The sequence below is a fragment of the Sander vitreus genome, chromosome 12 (genome assembly GCF_031162955.1).
Source record: "Sander vitreus isolate 19-12246 chromosome 12, sanVit1, whole genome shotgun sequence".
NCBI classification, from domain to species: Eukaryota; Metazoa; Chordata; class Actinopteri; order Perciformes; family Percidae; genus Sander; species Sander vitreus.
The window spans coordinates 10,558,544-10,579,009 of NC_135866.1; the positions used below are offsets into that span (position 1 = coordinate 10,558,544).

The window sequence follows — 20,466 nt, forward strand, 5'->3', positions numbered from 1 at the left end:
ATGAAACTCTTGGACACCCTAGATCTGATACATAGAAGGATGAGTGATAGGGAAGAAACAAGGAGAAAGTCAACCCCCCAAAAAACACATGGAAAGACTTTGTAGGCTGTAAACTGTAAAGACATAATGAGTAGTGTCTTGAATACCCTCCACGGACATGTTTGCCTAACATCTCATCTGATTTTAGAACCCCACAGAGCACAGATCTCTTTAATTCATCTGGTTGTTTGGATTACAGTCCAGTGCATTGCATCTTAGAATCTTGAATGCAACCCACCGGGCGGACTTGCCCATAGAAGGCCGAGGATAGCGATGTTTGCATTTCTGTGGGAATAGCTCTCCAAACAGAGCAGCTAAGTGGATGAGGATTGTTTGTAGATATACTTGGCATTCTGTGGTCTGAGGGACTGTTGGCACATAATCTAGGTCAAGAAGGCTGTGCCAGTAAGATCAGAGAACTGTTGAACATCAGGCATTATTTGAAAAAGAATGGTTTAATGAACAATGCATGAGAAAAAAAGTCTTTACATCTCATGCATTGTTCATTAAACCACCCCCGCACAACCAGTAAGAGTAGAAAGGAGTTGTAAAATGTGTAGAATTATATACCACCCTGATGATAAGAAGTGGTGGATATAGGTTAGGTGTCCAGGATTACATAAGAAAACATGGCTGCCATGTAATTTTACTTTTATCACACACAGCTTAGACTTGTGGTCATTTAGCAATTTAATACATTCACTAGAAGCAGAGAGAGAGTCTCTTACCCCTAAATATAAACCACACTATGTCACAAAGTGACATGAAATGGCTACTTTTCAATAGCTAACATAGATAAAGATGACTTAATTCAGGCCAGGCGTGAATGATAGCCTAAGAGGGGGGCAGTATATAACCTTTGTATGTCTGTATCTGTATGTGTGTGTTTGTGTATCTTCCGGAAGAGCACAGACTGTGAATGAACTCCTAAATCACACTATTGATCAGCCTTTCCTCCCAGACACACGCTGGGATCGAGGGCAGTTAAATGGCCTCTTCGGTGATTCACACTAAATCTCTCCAACTCCCTCCTTGCCTCCATTACTTCCTCCTCTCCTCCTCCTGGTCCCCTTTCCTCCTCTGAAGCCTTACTGTTTTCTAGGTGGTCTCTTGGTTTTCCTTAATCTTGCAACAGTCTACACTACAGCCATGACAAGTTGAAAAGGCAAAGACTCCATTGAGACATCCAAAAATGTTTTCATTCCTGGGTAATCAGACAAAAAGGACCCCTTCACCTATCTGTTCTCTCATAGGTTGACATGCGTATAGTACCAGAAGGGTAATAATATACCATTACACTTGTCAACAGACTACATCTTATGGGAAGGCTCTATTTATCCCCCAAATCCCATACCTGATGATGTGGTTTGGGGCTGAATAGAAGCAATAAAGACTTATTTTGGTATGAAAGACTCTTATTCTTTCAACCTGACAGAACTGTGAGAGTTTGGAACTAAAAAAACCCTGAAAGTTAGGCTTTGATACCAGGAACAGCAGTTTACTTGCTTTTTCTTGGCTTGAGACTACAGCTGTAGGTTTTGGTATGTCATTGGCAAATTCTGTCTATAAGCTAGTCAATACAGTATAAGGGCTTTAAATATAGATAATAACGTGCTCCTTTAAATAAAGGTGTACTGCATGTGATTACAGCCAGACCGATAAAGGATTTTTAAGGACGATACCGATACAAATATTTGGTGATTTAAAAATCCGATATTCCAATATATTGGCCGATATATTTAAAAAGAAAAAAAAAACAGAAACGTGTAACAAAACATAAACAGATTTCCCTAACATTGTTATATTTACATAGTTATGTGTAGTTATTTATGAGTCCTCACTAAAATAATATGATAATGCAGTTTAAAAATAAACTTGTTTGTTTTATTGTCACAACAGAACATCAAAATATATTAAAGTTCTGATAAATAAAATGTATAAAAATACAAGATATTAAGATATGAAACTTAAAGTCCTTTGAACAAAAACAAAATAACAACAAAAAACAGAGTGTTGCCAACAGGGACGTTGTAGAGTGCCCTCTGGTGGACAAACTATGCAACGCCAAACTCAGAACATGGTTGAAGGGTGTTTCATCCGTTTTTATTTTATTTTTAAAATATTCAGAATCATTTTTTGTCACTATAAATGATTCTGATGAATGAATATTAAAAAAAATAATAATAATAATAAATAAATAGTAGTTTGGAAAATGCCAATAATATCGGGCGGGCTCTAAATATGATTGATAGACTCAAATTTTTGTGACATATTCACTGTGACATCCGCAATCACTGCACCATGTTGCACAGAGTGAGTGCATATATAAATGCAATTGCAATTTAGTTTCCTATTAAGGCAGGAGGCCCATCCATGCATGGTGTTTGCAAAAAGGATGGCTGAAATGGAAAATAAACAAGAGGGTGTGTTGATTCATTATTGTTTGCTAAGCAATCATATTACTCATCTTAAACCTTTTAAACAGCTGTGCTGAGCACAACAGCACATGACAAAAATGGCTCAACTTGACAGGCGGAGCCAAGAGGCATTTAGAGGAGACCGTGAAGTGCACCCTTTACCTTTAACTGTGCCACATTCTTATGGCAATACAAAATGATCATAACATGACTTTTTATGATTTATAAATGTGCAAGCTTGTATGCACACTTCCATGGCATGGCTTCATTGATAAAACAGTGTCTAAATCACTAGTTTTCCAGAGTCACATATTTCTGATAACTAATTCCAATTTAAAACAGAATTGCAATAATATATTCAATGGACACATTTCAACTTTCATATCCTGGATATGTGTGCACCTGTCCATTCCCAGATGCACATAAACATGACCATGTCACATAAACAAAGACATCCGTCTACTCTACTGGCAGTCCTAGCTCTGGCTTAGAGAGGACATCATGTGAAATTAGGGTTGTGCATTGTTCGTCTATTCTAGTTCAAACAGTGCCATCCTTTGCTTTTGTCTAGTACTAGTACTAAAATTGTTCTTCTGATTGATTTTGATTGTGTATAATGTATGTATGTATGTATATACTGTATGTATATATATATACTGTATGTATATATATATATATATATATATATATACTGTATGTATATATATATTAGGGCTGTCAAATGATTTAAAAAATTAATCTAATTAATTAAATACTCCGTGATTAATTAATCTAAATTAATCGCATACATAATTTTTGCCCGGTGCCTTAACCGATACTTTTTAAGAAAGTTAAAAATAAAAAAAAAGAAGGGTACTAAACAACATTCAGCAACATTAAAGAAGGCTTGTTTATTGCTAAGGCCATATGGTCAAAATTAAATGATTTAATAATAATGTAATAACTATAACAATAACTTATTTCACTAGTAAATTGCTGTTGAATGAGAAAAACAACCACCAGATGGGAAAAGGGCCTTTAACAACAACTTTGAATGCACCACGAGGCTGTAGGTTACCAGTTTCATTGAACGCACAGCCTGTGTTTTTCCGACAACGGCAGCGGCACATTGCATCCCGGTGTTGAATCGTCTACAGTAAAATACAGTCAAACTTTACACCGTTTAGCGTTAGCTGTCAGCATTGTAACCATGTTTAATCCAGCTACTAGCTAGTGGTAGGCTAACGTTAGCTGCTGCGATGTTTCTGTTTCCTGTAACGTCTGTTTCAGAGCATCAGAGAGAAGTGCAGGCATATCAGTGGCACCGAAATGAAGCGCCGAAATCCGCGTTGCTATTCGGTCTGGAGATGCAGGTCATGAAGGCACCTGTGCCATATATAGAACGGCTCTGGGTCAAAGTTTAATATGGAATGGATTAATCTGCGTTATTTTTTCGCAGATTAATCCATTCCATATTGACGTTTGACCCGGAGCCGTTCTAGCTACCATTGGACTGTAAAATGAAGGAGGGAGACGAGAATGTGCTGCCTGGATCGGATTGATTGGAACATTTACTTGTAAAAATCTTCTTCCTGCCAACCCTGGCTACCAAAATCTGGTGCCACTGATATGTCTGCGCTTCTCTCTGCTGCTCTGAAACAGATGTTACAGGAAACACAAACACCGCTGCACGTGACGCTAATTAACACTATACTCGACAGCAGCTAACGTTAGCCTACCGCTAGCTAGTAGCTGGATTAAACACGGTTAAAATGCTGACAGCTAACGCTAAACGGTGTAAAGTTTGACTGTGTTTTACTGTAGAGGATTCAACACCGGTATGTAACAATCTGCAGCTGCCGTCGGAGAAACAACACAGACGGTGCGTTCAATGAAACTGGTAAACTACATCCTCCTGGTGCATTTTAAGTTATTGTAAATGTCCTTTACCATCTGGTGGTTGTTTTTGTCGTTCAACAGCAATTTACTAGTGAAATAAGTCATTGTTATTGTTATACATTATTATTAAACATTTAATTTTGACCATATGGCCTTAGCAATAAACAAGCCGTTCTTTAATGTCAACAGCTTTTTTTTTCTTTTCTTTTTTTACTTTCTTAAAAAGTACCGGTTCAGGCACCGTTAATTATGTATGCGATTAATTTCGATTAATTAATCACAGAGTATGTAATTAATTAGATTACATTTTTGAATCAATTGACAGCCCTAGTGTGTGTGTGTATGTATGTATGTATGTATATATATATATATACACACACACATATATATACACACATATATATATATATATATACATATATACATATACACACACCCACATATATATATACATATATATATATATATATATATACATATATATATATATATATATATAGTGTGTGTATGGATTGTACATATAATATAGCAAATTGTATATAGTAAGATAGGAGCGTACGACAGTACTAAGGGTCAGGAAGGGAAGTTAAGTTGATATACATTAACTACTGAGCTGTGGAGACGGGGTAGGATCAAATAAGTGTATACTTCTTCCTACTCCTTTGCAGGCGTGTCTATGCTGGTTAATATGTCCCTTTTTAGTCATTTATTTTCCTTATTTGTGAACTAATTTGTACATTTTTGAGTATTTTTGTTTTGTTTTGTTTTATTTTGATAAGTCTGAAATAAAAAAATAAAAAAACATTAATTTATTCATTCAACTGCTAAAGAAATTAAGTAAGTTTCAACAGGGTTTGGATTGTGCTACCGTCATTTCGCTCCTTTAGTAGTGAGATGAAGAAAATATTTGCCTTTAAATACAGTATGGGCACCAACATCGGATACCAGAAGAGTGCTTATGTATTCATTTGGATTAAAGTTGTTTTTCTTTCACAATACTTTGCATCTGCAACCATTACAAATTATTGGGTAAGATTGGATTGATGACCCCATTGTATGTATGATGACTGGTATTGCATTAAGAATGTCCATGGTCCTGCAGGCTCAGAATACAAACACCTCTTTTATTGCTACTTCATTTACATGGACTTTCATTTTGTTACGCCACCTCTCCCAACCTTGCATCATGCGAGGGCGCAGTGCACAAATATACCAAATAAACAGACAAGAGGATTTCAAGGTTTCCGACAATGAAAGCCTGTTGTATTTCTTAATGCAGTCTTCATGAACCCACAAAAATAGAGCCCTATATTTTAAAAAAAAGTGCCTATTTTAGTTTTTAAAGTGTATTATCAAAAATAGTAGCTTCTTGATACTTCTGCCACTTCAGTGCCCTGCCAATGAAACCCCTCAAAACTCGAGTCAAGGAACAGTGCAATTACATGGCTATAAAGGGCCACATCGGCCTGGACATAGGCCTGGCAGAATACATGCAGACACCTCATTACTGCAGCAGACTTCAACAATAGGCCCAGACATTGCTTCGTCTACATCCATCTTTCAAGTGTGCTATTAGCCTGTCAAATGGGCACAGTCAGCACCATTAGGCCACCCTGATAATCAGACCTATTTACTCCCTCATTTTCCTCTCCTTTACTGTCACAGTCTCGCAGTCTGGTCCCTTTCTCCATCCTGCCCAGTCTTCCCTTCCACTCCTCCCCTGACTCATTCTCAGACAAAGACAAGTTCAGCCGGTCATTACATTCTTCTGAGACTCATCGTAATCAAATACGGTATGCCCTCCACCAACTGGGCACAATTTAATTTCAAAATGTACTCCTGTACAAAAGGGACCTGGATAAAGCAATTTCTCTTTCACTGGTATTTGAGATAAATGTGAAATAAGTTCATTCCACAATTAAAGTGGAAATGTGAATCAATAATTCTGAATTTGTTTGACATTAGGTATTTCGTCATTACATCAGACGACTATACGTAGAAAACATAACACAGAAAACCATAGTGCATGGCCAACAAGAGGTTCCAGGCCCCCAAGCTGACAAACCTGTAACTCTTTCCTTATTGGAACATTGCCAGTATGAACTCAACCAAAAATCTCTCATCTTTCACCACACTGTAACTCCACTTCACGTCTGTTATTAGGTCCCACAAGCTCACACTGTGATTTTCACGGCCCGCCTCATCCACAGAAACACAGAAAAATGAAGAGAGCCTCATTTTAATGTTTCACTTGAGTCAACACTTGTCCCTTGATAGGTGCTACTGTGTAAAAGTCAAAGATCCACAAGAGCATGGAAAAGGCTGCAGCAAAAAGGACCAGCAAAGACAATGGGCCCTATCTTGCACCCGGCGCGGTGCAGCACAAAGCCCTACACACGTATCTTTGCTAGTTTAAGACCGACGCAGTTGTCAATTTCCCGTCCAGCGCCCGCGTCATTTAAATAGCAAATGCACCTGCACCCATCTGTGCACCCATGGGCCTGCTGGTCTTACAGGGAGGTGTGTTCAGGTGAATTCTTGGCGTATTGCTATCTTGAAGCAGCAGGAAGTGATCGCGCCATTGACCAACAAAAACCTGGTCTAAAGTCAATAGCGCAGCATTTCATTGCTATTTTAACAGCAAATTAGTAAAATGCGCCAAGGCTCGTGCACAGCGTGCGCACACTATGCTTGTTACACACACACACACACACACACACACACACACACAGGGAAGCGCAGCAGCACACAAACATGCAAATAATATAAAAATATTACGGTGCAAATCCGCCATCATAATAGCAATGCGCCAAGGTACAAACGCGCCTGGCTTTCAAAGGGAATGGGAAATGACATGATTGACTCTGATTGGTTTATTGCATGTTACGCCCAAAACACACCTATGAATTAATGAAGACACTAAGTACAACCCTTTGGAACCATGCACCCGGCGCACAAATGCTTTTTTCCGCCGTCAAACTAGCAAAAGTGGATTTGGACACGCCCTAAATGCACCTGCGCCATGCGCTTCACACCGTGCGCTTAGATCGTTAAAATAGGGCCCAATATCCTTGACCTGTCATTACCATTGGCTGGGCTCAGGTCCCATCACAGGCACACACAAACTACTGTACAGAGAGACAGACAGGGAGAAAGAGAGAGAAAGCTAAAAGGATGAAGGTCATTTTCACTGGCTGGCCTCAGATCCATCACAGGCAAAGTCAGAGAATGCACACACATGCACACAGACACAAACATAGGGAGACAGACAAGAGAGAGAGGACAGCGATAGAGAGAGAGAGAGACTAGGAGAGTAGAATATTTCAGTGTAGCCTGAAAACAGCAGCTGTCCGTGTATCTATCTTGGGTCGGTCTCCTTCAGTCTGACATTAAAGTATTAAACAGTGAACAGAGATGAACCTGGATAGCTGTTATACAACACTAAAGGTGAAATGAGAGAACAGTGCAACAAAGAAATGATGGCTTTGCGGATCATGCCTGATGCTCAGTGTAACTTAAATTTGTGAAAAAGAATTAAGTAAGATTAATTATCTTATTGTTTTTGTTTGGAGGGCTGTGTTAGAGTATAAATCTGAAGATTTACAGACAGATTTCAACTGGGGTGCAGCCTTCCGTGAAGAGAAAAGTACGGACTTGCTGTGCAGCATTGTTCTCCAAACAAAGTCTCATTAAACAAAGTCCAAAGAAAAACAACGAAGAGAAGCGTCGTCTGTGAAGCAACCAGCCTGCAACCTCCAGATGTGAACCTCAAAAAAAAAAAAAAGAAAAGAGGTTTCATAAATGAAAAAGTGTTGTTTTTGAGGGATTATTGCCTTTAGCTATGTTAAAAAGCAAGGATGTTTGGAATGCCCAAAGAAAAATGCAAACTGGGGCTGTTTCTATCAACGGATTTGATGTGTAAATAAACTACAAAGGAAAAAGGGATGGTGCAGTGAATTGCACTTGTCCTGCCACAAAATGTAACATGCTGTGTCTTGGGTCTGGGCTTGAACTCATCCATCGTATTTTCAAAAGGGAAAGCCACTACTTTGATTCAGGGAAGGACAGCCTAATAGGAGAGCGTGTATGTATAACTTTCACTAAACCAGCTGGCCTCACCCTTCAAGGCTTAAAGTCATTACTCACGGTGGAGCGACGTGAAATCTTAGCAGCCCTGAAGTAAGCTATGCCATGAAGTGAGACTCTGAACTGCACATTGTGCAAGATGATGGTCTTCTGAGGTGCGATGATTCACATTTATGTAATAATAGTTGAATTTGCCATTTCAGAAATGTGAAGTGAAAAAAAAAATACCAAGGCAGGTTTTTGCTAACATAGGGGACAGATTAAAAGAAAAATAATAACACTAGCATGGAGTATGTATGTAAGTTACATAGTGATAATGTAAAATAATAATATATATATAATGATAATATCCCTGTTGACTATGTACTTTAGCAATACTGTGTGTAAATATGGTCATGCTAATAAAGCCTCTTTGAATTTGATAATGCCAGTGGTAGAGCTGGGCAATATATCGATATTATATCGATATCGTGATAGGAGACTAGATTTTGGATTTGGTAATATCGTAAATGGCTTGGAAGTGTTGTCTTTTCCTGGTTTTAAAGGCTGCATTACAGTAAAGTGATGTCATTTTCTGAACTAACCAGACTGTTGTAACTGTTCTATTATTTGCCTTTACCCACTTAGTCATTATATCCACATTTCTGATGAGTATTTATCAAAAATCTCATTGTGTTATTATTTTGTGAAAGCACCAATAGTCAACACTACAATATCGTTGCGGTATCGCTATCGAGATATTTGGTAAAAGATATCGTGATATTTGATTTTCTCCATATCGCCCAGCCCTAGCCAGTGGTGGAAGAAGTATTTAGATCCTTAAGTAAAATTACTAAAACCACACTGTAAAAATACTCTATTACAATTAAAAGTCATCATCAAAAACCATCACATTTTAGAAACTGGAAACTATCAAAACAGTTCTGTCAATCAACTAAGTGTTTAATTGGCTAATCATTTCAGCTGGACTTGTAGGCAACCATTTTAGAAACTACACGTGTTTTGTGTGCAAACATCTTGATTTGTAAAGTAACTAGTAACTAAAGCTGTCGGATGAATGTAGTGGAGTAAAAAGAACAATATTTCTCTCTGAAATGTAATGGAGTAGAAGTAGAAAGTGGCATGGAAAGAAAACACTCAAGTAAAGTAAAAGTACCTCAAATAGGTACTTATAGTGCTCATATTATGCTGTTTGGCTTTTTCCTTTCCTTTATTGTGCTATATATCTTTTTTGTGCATGTTATAGGTTTACAAATTGAAAAAGCCCAAAGTCCACCCCAAAGGGAGTTACCATCTCCAACAGAAAACACTGTTCACAAACTGCTCCAAACAGCTCTATTGTAGTCCAGCCTTTACTTCCGTGACGAACGTGTGTCACCTTGTAACACGTTATAATGCTCACCTAGCTGCTAGTGTGGCACTCCCTCATACTCTGCTTCTGATTAGCTAGCAGTCCTTACCTAGCTACTGCGCATGTGCGACTCCCAACAAAGATGGAACAGAAGTGTGATGCCTCACTCTGTAGCTAAAACAGAGAGCTCAACACACAGGGTGAAAAGAGGAGCTGCAGCAATGTGCAGTACAACAAAAATATGGTGTTTTAATTAAAATGAAACCATGTAAACCTATTCTGGTACAACCTCTAAATACAATTCTGAACCTGAAAATGTGCATAATATGAGAACTTTAAGTACAGTACTTATGGAAATGTACTTAGTTACATTCCACCACTGGATAATGCTATTGCAGATGGTAAAGGGTAGTCATTTTTATCAATTCCACTACTACATCTTCATCAGTGGTAGCAGCCACTTACCAGCCTGGTTGGTGGTGATGTCTATGGAGACATGCTGGGCAGGGTACGGGCTCTTATTGCTGACTCCATTGACGGCCTGTATCTCAAAGCTGTAAAGGGTGTGAGCCCATAGGTTGCTGATGAACACCCTGGTGTCAGTCAGACCCAGCTGCCGAGGGACGAAGTCCACGTTGTCGTCGCAGTGGGAGCAGGAGCGCCGGTCAGCCCGGCATTTCTTGCACACTATGTTGTAAACGACATCACCGCGGCCGCCCGTCTCCCTGGGAGAATGCCACTCCAGGATCACAGAGGTTTCGTTCACAATGGAGATCACATTCCTTGGGCTGGATGGGACACCTGTAGAAAAGATGTAAGCTAAATTGTAGCTAGGATCTTTATATCTCGTCCCATTTGATATCGGAAAATGTTTTATCCATGGCAAGCTGGCATGATCCTTAAAGCAAAAGAATGTATTGCTTGTTAAGAAAAACTGTTTCATAAATATGCCTGCTGTTAGGTCAATTTAGTCAATTTACAACCCTGTTATTAACTGTTCTTGTCCAAGAGCGACTTGTCTTTTTCTCCTTTTTCTTCATCTTCAGCACAATTGGAATGCTAATTTATTCCATTCACACCCAGAGAGATCATACAGCGAAACGTTTGTGTCTATCAAACATTGGTTATTTAGCAAAATGCAGTGTTGCATGGAGTATTCTCATTCAAGTGGCTCTGGAGATTCACGCTCCCATTCACTCCCTCATAGCCCGCAGCTGGAGCAGAACCGTAACGACGATATTCAGAAAGAAATCAAGAAATAATAAAACAATTGTTTTGCTTGAGTGGTGGCTTAATAGAAAAGTGGCTTGTTCAGCCTCCCACAATTGGAGCACAATTCTACAACAGTTCAAATCTGCTCAAATGGCAGTGTAGAATTTTGCTTAGCTGGGACTCTGTGTCCCTGCAGCTGCTCAGAGGCAGCTCTTTCTTCTCAGATACCAGACACTGCCGATAAAGCAGAAGCTCGCCAAAGCCCTTAGTCAGTGCTGCATAGGTCAAGTTAGGCTGCCCTGCAGAGCTGATCTGGTACCAATGTATCCTCCATAAAGCCTGACCTTTATCATTAAAAGAGGAGTTTAACTGACCCACTTCTAGATCCATGACTACTGCGAAACCCGAAAATCCACTCTATTCTAGAAACCCTTAGAAGAATTATTCAGCTCTTTAACATACACGTACTGTACTATATTTCCTCTTATCATTTTACCCATGAGAAACATATGACAACAATACATATAGATTGTTAAGCATATTATGATACAGCACTTTAGTTTCCCATTTCTGTGACGTTAGGGCAGATAGTTACTTCAGTCAACACAGACACAGTTAATCATTGTTGCTGCAAAGCCATGTGGGATAGCCCTGGGGAGCAGGGACAAAGCGACAGAACACACAAGGGTGACACAAGGCACTGTTACTGCTGCGACCTCGGCTCAGCGCCTCAACAACAGAGAGGTGACCGGAAGAGCGCAACCTCCAACGTGTGATTATTATGGTCTGCCTGAGAGGACAGCTAGTGCTCCAGATACATGGTCAAATGGCACAAAATCTGTTTTTTGGATGCTACCAGATGTGTTGTACGTGGAGGGAAAATACGGCAAAAAAGGGTGTGTGTTAGTAGGAACAGGCCATGTATGGAAATTGGCAACATTTTAGAGTTTTCCCTTGAGGCCTGCATACTAGGCACTTCATATGTTACTCACACCGCTTGTATCCTCTGTATCATCCATCACATACATGAACTCGCCCCAAAACTTGCATCGCTGGCAAAAGCAATGCACATCTGCTCATGTGGAAAATGCATGAACACAAACACACACGCCTGAACTATCTGTTTCTGTGTGGTCATGCCTGCACTGTCTGTATTAATGCATTTATACAACGGTGGATGAAAAAAAGTATTGCCAGCTTGAGGTGTGAACGAGGCGTCACACCTCTTTCACCCAATTACAGCCGAGCTCCACATATGCAGCAATGGTACAAAAAATCTAATGTGGCAGCTACTTAACCAGTGATTTGCAGACTATTACTGCAGCATTTGGCGGTTTTAATTTGCCATAGGACTTCCATACATGCTCTCAGCTGGCGTTCATTTAGCTATGCCAGCCAGATTTGGTTGTGCTTATATAAATGATGTTTACAGGAGCAAAACATCATCTTCAAGCTGCCCATTCGGCGCTCTTTGCAACGCTGTATCACAGCACAGTAAGGGCTCTATTTTAATGGTGGAATTACAGCAACTAGTGCAAAGTGTCAAGTCATTTGCACAAGGGCAATGAGGATGTATCAATGCACGTGCTATTTTTGTTCAGTATGGGCCATTGCATTATGCACAAAAGGCTTTGGTGAAGGAGAATGTAAATAGAACTGGTGTAGTGATGTACCATATCTTCTTAGCTAATCACAGGGGTTAGACAATTCTAGCTAATCAAATGAAGTCAATATGATTGTCAATGTCCAGCAAGCAGAACAACAAGGCACAAATACATAATGTGAATATATTAATAGCTGATATCGAGTTGTGGAATGAGGAGACTTAAAAGATGACAGATTCAGATGTCTTCAGATTAGATGCAGCTTTATTTGAACACACTGTACCGGGAGATACATATAGGTCAGCATTCAAAACCATCTGAAAATCCATAGTGACTTTCTACTGTATTTATCTTTCTCTCTCTGCTTACGTACAGTATTCAGGTAACTATCTGCTCCCCACAATAGCGAAGCAGTATAGGGAGCCACATAGTGTGTCTTTTTAAGTAGAATATGTGGAGACAGTTGTTTTCCAAGTGTCACTACATCATAACTATATTGCGCAATTACTACAGACAGTCAATTTAGACTAAAGTTAAAGTGCATACGGAAAGTATTCATAGCGCTTCACTTTTTCCACATTTTGTTATGTTACATCCTTATTCCAAAATGGATTAAATTTATTTGTTTCCTCAAAATTCTACACATAATACCCCATAATGACAACTTAAAAAAAAGTTTGCAAATTTAGTAAATATAAAAAACGAAGAAATCACTTGTATTCACAGCCTTTGCGATCAAGCTCAAAATTGAGCTCAGGTGCATTCTATTTCCACTGATCATCCTTGAGCTGTTTCTGCAGCTTAATTGGAGTCCACCTGTGGTAAATTCAGTTGATTGGACATGATTTGGAAATGCACACACCTGTCTATATAAGGTCCCACAGTTAACAGTGCATGTCAGACCACAAAACAAGCATGAAGTCGAAGGAATTGTCTGTAGACCTCCGAGACAGGATTGTCTTGAGGCACAGATCTAGGGAAGGGTACAGAAAAATGTCTGCTGCTTTAAAGGTCCCAATGAGCACAGTGGCCTCCATCATCCGTAAATGGAAGAAGTTTGGAACCACCAGGACTCTTCCTAGAGCTGGCCGTCCCTCTAAACTGAGTGATCGGGGGAGAAGGGCTTTAGTTAGGGAGGTGACCAATAACCCGATGGTCACTCTGACAGAGCTCCAGGGTTCCTCTGTGGAGAGAGGAGAACCTTCCAGAAGGACGACCATCGCTGCAGCACTCAACCAATCAGGCCTGTATGGTAGAGTGGCAGCCCGCCTGGAGTTTGCCAAAAGGCACCTGAAAGACTCTCAGACCATGAGAAACAAAATTCTCTGGTCTGATGAGACCAAACTCTTTGGCGTGAATGCCAAGCGTTATGTTTGGAGGATACCAGGCACCGCTCATCACCTGGCCAATACCATCCCTACAGTGAAGCATGGTGGTGGTAGCATCATGCTGTGGGGATGTTTTTCAGTGGCAGGAACTGGGAGACTAGTCAGGATTGAGGGAAAGATGAATGCAGCAATGTAAAGAGAAATCCTGGAAGAAAACCTGCTCCAGAGCGCTCTTGACCTCAGACTGGGGTGACGGTTCATTTTTCAACAGGACAACAACCCTAAGCACACAGCCAAGATATCGAAGGAGTGGCTTCAGGACAACTCTGTGAATGCCCTAGAGTGGCCCAGCCAGAGCCCAGACTTGAATCCCATTGAAGATCTCTGGAGGGATCTGAAAATGGCTGTGCAACGACGCTCCCCATCCAACCTGATGGAGCTCGAGAGGTTATGTAAAGAGAAATGGGCGAAACTGGCCAAAGATAGGTGTGCCAAGCTTGTGGCTTCATATTCCAAAAGACTTGAGGCTGTAATTGCTGCCAAAGGTGCCACAACAAAGTATTGAGTAAAGGCTGTGAATACTTATGTACATATTATATTTTTTGTTCTTTATTTCTAATAAATTTGCAAACATTTAAAGAAATGTCATGTTGTCATTATTGGGGTATTGTGTGTAGAATTTTGACGAAAAAAATGAATTTAATCCATTTTGGAATAAGGCTGTAACATAACGAAATGTGGAAAAAGTTAAGCGCTGTGAATACTTTCCGTATGCACTGTAAATGTTATATTTTTTTGCTGGCTGCTTTTGTTTTTTTTTGCTTGCGTGAATAATAAGCTTGTACTTAATTAGATTTGCTTGTGTTTACATGCAACAGCAATGCCATTGATGCCAAAACTGTGAGTCAAGGAATAGTCTGTGTAAGCTATTTACATGGTTGCACAAAATGACAATACCCCATAATAATCCAGTTTACATGACTATACAGAGAGTTTAGAAATTTCTTTTCCAAACAACTTCATAAGTTTCTTGAGTAACCATTCTCAATTTAACCAAAATGATAGTTCTCTTGTTTCACATCATAATGTAAATAAAAATGCATCACAACAATTTAAACCTGATGAGATTAATTGTCATTGCATCTTTAAGTCTTCTGGAGTTAAAATGGCATTCAGCACAATATGTATTGACATTCTGCAATATCATGATGTGAATTATCTCCAGATTAGTCTATATCCACGACCTTCCACTTCTGGGATTGCTCCGGTGCCGCCAAAAATTCTGCTGTATGTCATTCTTTTTGGCCCGATGTCCGTCACCTTCTGCTTTCTTTGTGTTGGAATTTTAAACTCCGGTCGATTTATAAGGACTATGGCTAACTGCTTCTCAGATCTCTGCAGGGTAAATCCAGACAGCTAGCTAGACTATCTGTCCAATCTGAGTTTTCTGTTGCACGACTAAAACAACTTTGTAACGTACACGTTTCATCAAAACAAGTTTGTTCCTGAGGCTATTTTGCAGAGGCTATTTTGCAGAGGCAACAGGGCTCCGTCTAGCGCTCAGCCCAAGATGATTGTGATTGGTTTAAAGACATGCCAATAAACCAGAGCATGTTTCTCTCCCATCCAGGGATGCTGTGTGGACTAGCCAGACCATCCTCCGCAGCTCTGTGGAGGAAGGCCTGGCAATGCGAGACTATTTTCAGAGTTATGATACATTATACCATGCCACTCCTCATGTCTTCCATGCACATACATGGAAGATGAGGTACTCAAAGGGACTGTCTGAGCTGTGGCTACTGTTACAGGTGGACTCACAGACTGATAGGTAGTGAGCGGGTGTTAAGTTGTCAGCTGGGCTGTAAAAGACCAACCCTGTTTTCTCCCTCGGATGCTAATATAAAGAGTGTCACCGTGCCCAAAATAAACACATCTGAAAATTGTTTGCTCATCTACCCTTTGAATGGTCTGAGACCGGAGCTTCTCTTCTTTCAAACTGTTTGTTTTTACGATGTGAAACAGGCCTTGAGGGACCAACACAAGGTCCCTGTGTGGAGATACTGATCACAGCCAGAGGAGCTGGGAGAAAGAAAGAAGGGTTGTGTGGGATGGTGAGACATGTAATAAAACATGTTATAAGGACTAATACTGTCTGGCTGAGAGACTGAGGGAGTCATAGATAGACTCTGTGTGTGTGTGTGTGTGTGTGTGTGTGTGTGTGCGCACGTGTGTGTTAGAGTGTATGGTAGCATGCAGTGCAGCTTGTGGGTGCATCCACAATGACTTGACTGAGAAGGAATCCCAATATGGATATATGGGGAAGCTTCTCTGACTGAAGGATAAGCTAAACACCCACATTATTCTCTACAGTAACTCCAAACGTTGAATTACTGCATCCATAAAACTTTACGAAAGAGAGACTGGTGTCATTTTTGTGTATGCATGCATGTGCACACTAGTCTGGAGCATTATGTCTTACTAGCCAGTACAGGGATTAGAGTAGGCCAGACAATTACCTTGACTTAGCTCCATTTACTATTTGGCCAGAGAGAGGAAACTGGCCAACTGTTGGCTGTGGCTCAACTGACTCCAGAATTGACAACACAGGAGAAAACAAACTTGGATAAACAAACAGAATATTTATGCACTTTGATGGCTCCCTCCTCTTTCTCTTTGAAAACAGAACAAGGCGAAAAAGAGAGCAAAGAAGAATCCTAAATGGAATGCTGAGGAGAATGGAAAAGCAGATAACCCTGTCCTTTCAGTCAGGAATTTTGATGGGTTGTGTTTGTTTTTACGAGGCACAGACAGTGTTTAACAGGGCTCAAGGAGGTTTTCAGGGGACAGGCCATAGATATGAGTATTGAGTGAGAGCCACAAGATTTAGAGCCAATGTGGTACGGATCACGAATGTAGAAACACATCAGAACCATCCTATTTTCCTTCTCTTTCCCTATATTTATGTTGATTCGATCTCATTCCAAAGATTTTCCTTATGAATTGGTTGGTGGCTGGCAGTGGTGGTTTCCACTGTCTGTCCTTCCTTCCCACCATTATCTTGCCTTCTCCATTATTCCTCACACCAGGATGCTCCATTATTGCATCCTTTCTCCCCCACGGACCAGTCAGCACAGGTGTTACAGCCCGACTCACCTCAGTTATCACTCAGCTTGTCATTCTCCTTCTCTGACTCACACATTGAGAAACCCAGCATGCTGGAGCTGGCTGACCTCCCCCCAACAAACAGTTCTCACACATTTAAATTCATTCTATTTTCAGACATGCACACCCATGGCTAGGTAGAGGTACGTTAGACTGGGACCTGAAGCCTAAGGAAGGAACCAGGAGAGGATGCAGTGCAATGCAAACCATTGTCCCAAAGCCTGCTATGCTGGGTAGCCAAGCTGAGAGGAGTGGGCTTCACGCTGCGAGACAGAACGCTCGGTGTTCCAGCCCTCAGGCATGGCCGGAGTCTGTGCAAGACTCATTGAGATGAAGGAGGGCTGGGAGGTGGAAGGGAGTTTGAAGTGCATCCGAGGATTAGCATATGGAAAAGAAGGACGGGTTGGGGAATGGTGGGGTGGGGGTGGGGGGGTATAGCAGGCAGCTCCCCGCTGACAGAGCCAGGCGCTGGACAATCTATCAGCAAGCTAATCAGACTGATCTTGAGCACACAGGGACCTGCGTCTCTGATGGCGGCGAGAAGTGCTAGAGCTACAGCTTCTGCCGCTACAGATTGGCCTGATTTAGGCTGCCCAAGCAGTGCTCTTATCAGGACCTGCAGTATTAAAGAGATTCTTACTAGGATGATCTCACTGCCCCCCACCCCACCTGCTGAGATCTAGGGCACCCTGAGCATCAAGTTCTGTTGTTACTGTATGATTCAACCTTCAGAGAAGGCTTTGAACGTACTGCTGCAAAATAATTCTGTAAACACAAATTGAGGAGGATTGGACTCGCTTAGATTGGACCTAGGATGTGTTATCATTAAAAATCAAAAGGTCTATGCTTAAATGAGTACAAGAGGAAAAATGGTTGGGTGGGAAGTAGATAGAAAAGTGGCTTGATTGAAAGCAGTCAAAAAGTAAACAGGCTGCATTTGGAAACTGAACACAGACCAGAGGGATCTGTTCAAGAAGCTCCACTGGGGAGCTGTTGTGGAGATTGCTTGGGGAAAAGCCAAGGCCTCAAGGTAGAGGCAGATGCTATACTTGATGTAGTGTTCACTAATTCACCAGAAAGCTATGTACCATGTACCATGGGAGGGCAGAGACAACTCAAGGTGAATGTGGGGTGCCATCCGTCGAGAACATCCAAAGCCTAAAGGTGTGCATGGCTACGCTTGGGAAGCGCCAGACAGACACAGTCAGACAGACAGCCGTGCCACATTGGGGTTCCTCTGCAGCTTTAAGACACATATTTAGTTATAAAAAGGAAACCTGGCAAAAGAGGTGCATTCAATACACGTTTTAGCTGTGAAGACTACAGCTGCTAAATGATTAGGAAAGGAAAGGGGTCCTGAGCCCATTCCTGAGACCAATTAGCCATGGTCTATCTGAATAAATCAGGAGTAAATGAATACATAACCACACCAATAATGCTTCCAGGTCTGCTGTTGTGAGGAGAACAAACTATTAAGATACTCTCCACTGTGGCAGCGAAAGAAGAGAGGTAAACACACTTTTTGGGGGTCTGACAGTGCTCTCCTTCTGTGTAACTGTGTCAGCAGGGAGGACAGGAAGGCTAAGTATATTGCTTTTACATCATATTAAGATAACTATGATGCTGTGAGAGGCCTTATTGGATCTCCAGCGGATCGCGGCAGGACAGTGTCGAAGCTTCGCAGCATCTGCCTGAGTAATTAGGACTTCAGGGGATGATAGCGGACAGAAAGGAAGAACAACAGCAAGAAAAAAAGACAGAGAGAGGGCGATAACTGAGAGGAAACAGAAAGGAAGCTCAATAGCAGAGTGATGGAGACGTCAATGATGGAAACCCTGAAATGTGATTATTATGACCATGAAGGCTGAGAAGACAACTAAGTGCTCTAGATAGATGCTCGTTTAAATGCTACTACGTGTGCTGGTTTGATGACAGTGAGAAAGAGACAAAGTGAGATAAAAACAATTCATTAAAATATAGTGGCTTGTATTTGCATGACCAGACTATTCAATTTTGATGTTGCATATACGTTTACACTAAAATGGATAATGCATACGTTACATGGATGCATATCACATGTGATTGTCCTACAAGAATGTACGCATGCGTTGGAGTGTGTATGTAATGTCATGTAGGATATACTCACTTGTGCAGGGCTCATCCGGCTGATCAGCATCGCCACGGTAATAACCGTTGCGGCACACGCAGATGGTGGCGGCCTCAGCTGTGGAACGGCTGTTCGGAGGACACTGTAGACACAGACCTGGACCCTGGGTTGACTTGAAGGTACCCGGCGGGCATGCTGTGAGAATAGAAATAAACAATGTCAGAAAATGAATGAAAAATAAATAAATCCACGAGCCAAGTACCATGCATGAGCCAGGCATCTGGGTTTAATATACCAGCTGGAATGGTGAACAGAGATGAAAACAGACTGAGACAGAAAAGAGTCCAAATTGAAACTGACTAGCAGTAGTCCTACACATAACCCCCACGAGCTTTATAGGTGCTGGTGGGTGGATTTTGTTACCTTTGGACAGAGCTAGGCTAGCTGTTTCCTCACCAGTCTTTATGCTAAGCTAAGCTAACTGGCTGTATAGCTTCATATTTGACATAAGACATGATAGGGGGTCAATCTTATCATCTGACTCTTGGCAAGAAAGCTAATATTTTTTATTACTAAGTCAACAATCATTAAAATCCCCCTAATGTGCACAATCAGCAGACTATTAGTATTTTTTTCATTGTGGTGGTCGCCATTGGCACATATTCAGTCATTTCAGATTGTTAAATCAACGGCCGAGGCAGTCGGTAAGGGAGAACGGTCTGACTGGCTGTTCAGCCTATAGCATAGCAGTGATTTCACCCGGTTCTGTCTTATTTTCCCACCTCCACCATTCCTTTTCTCCGTTCACAAGCAAAAGACCACAGGCTGACAACACCAGTGTAAAGTAAAGAAATAAAAAGCAAACACAAACTTTACAGTGCCTGTTGCAACATTTTATGAGACAGCTGTAGCATTTGCAATATTTGAAAGTACAAATTGTAAGACTAAGACATGAGGCAACGTGAGGCACAATCGTTACTTAGTTGGCTTTATGTGGTTGAGCCCTAAATTCTAAAGGCCATGGTGGAGGACAAAGATTATTGTGGTTGATATAACTGCGCCTAAGTCCAGGCAATAACCTAATCCATTTACTCTCACATCCCAAAAGAATACAAAGCGGAGGGGTTTCTGCGCTGTGTGGAAGGATTTACTGACTATAATAACCATGATAAATGTGTGATATTTTAGCAGGCTTACTGATGGGGCAGGAAGCTGTGGTGCTGCTGCACTCCAGAATGGGAGGGGTTATAAATTTAATGGGACAAGCATCTTACAGTTTCTC

The 20,466-nt window shown here is 41.0% G+C and overlaps 1 protein-coding gene across 3 annotated transcripts in view; it reads right to left on the reverse strand.

Annotated features, from left to right (window-relative positions):
• ephb1 (EPH receptor B1) overlaps positions 1-20,466 on the reverse strand; it is a 165,082-nt gene that overhangs the window by 49,747 nt on the left and 94,869 nt on the right. For 2 of the 3 annotated variants that reach the window (XM_078263725.1, XM_078263723.1), the window contains exons 4-5: positions 19,224-19,379; positions 10,237-10,572 (exon numbers count right to left, since the gene is read on the reverse strand). In XM_078263725.1, coding sequence (XP_078119851.1) covers positions 10,237-10,572; positions 19,224-19,379 — 492 coding nt within the window. The remainder of the gene's footprint in view (positions 1-10,236; positions 10,573-19,223; positions 19,380-20,466) is intronic. The other variant, XM_078263726.1, reaches the window with a different exon arrangement.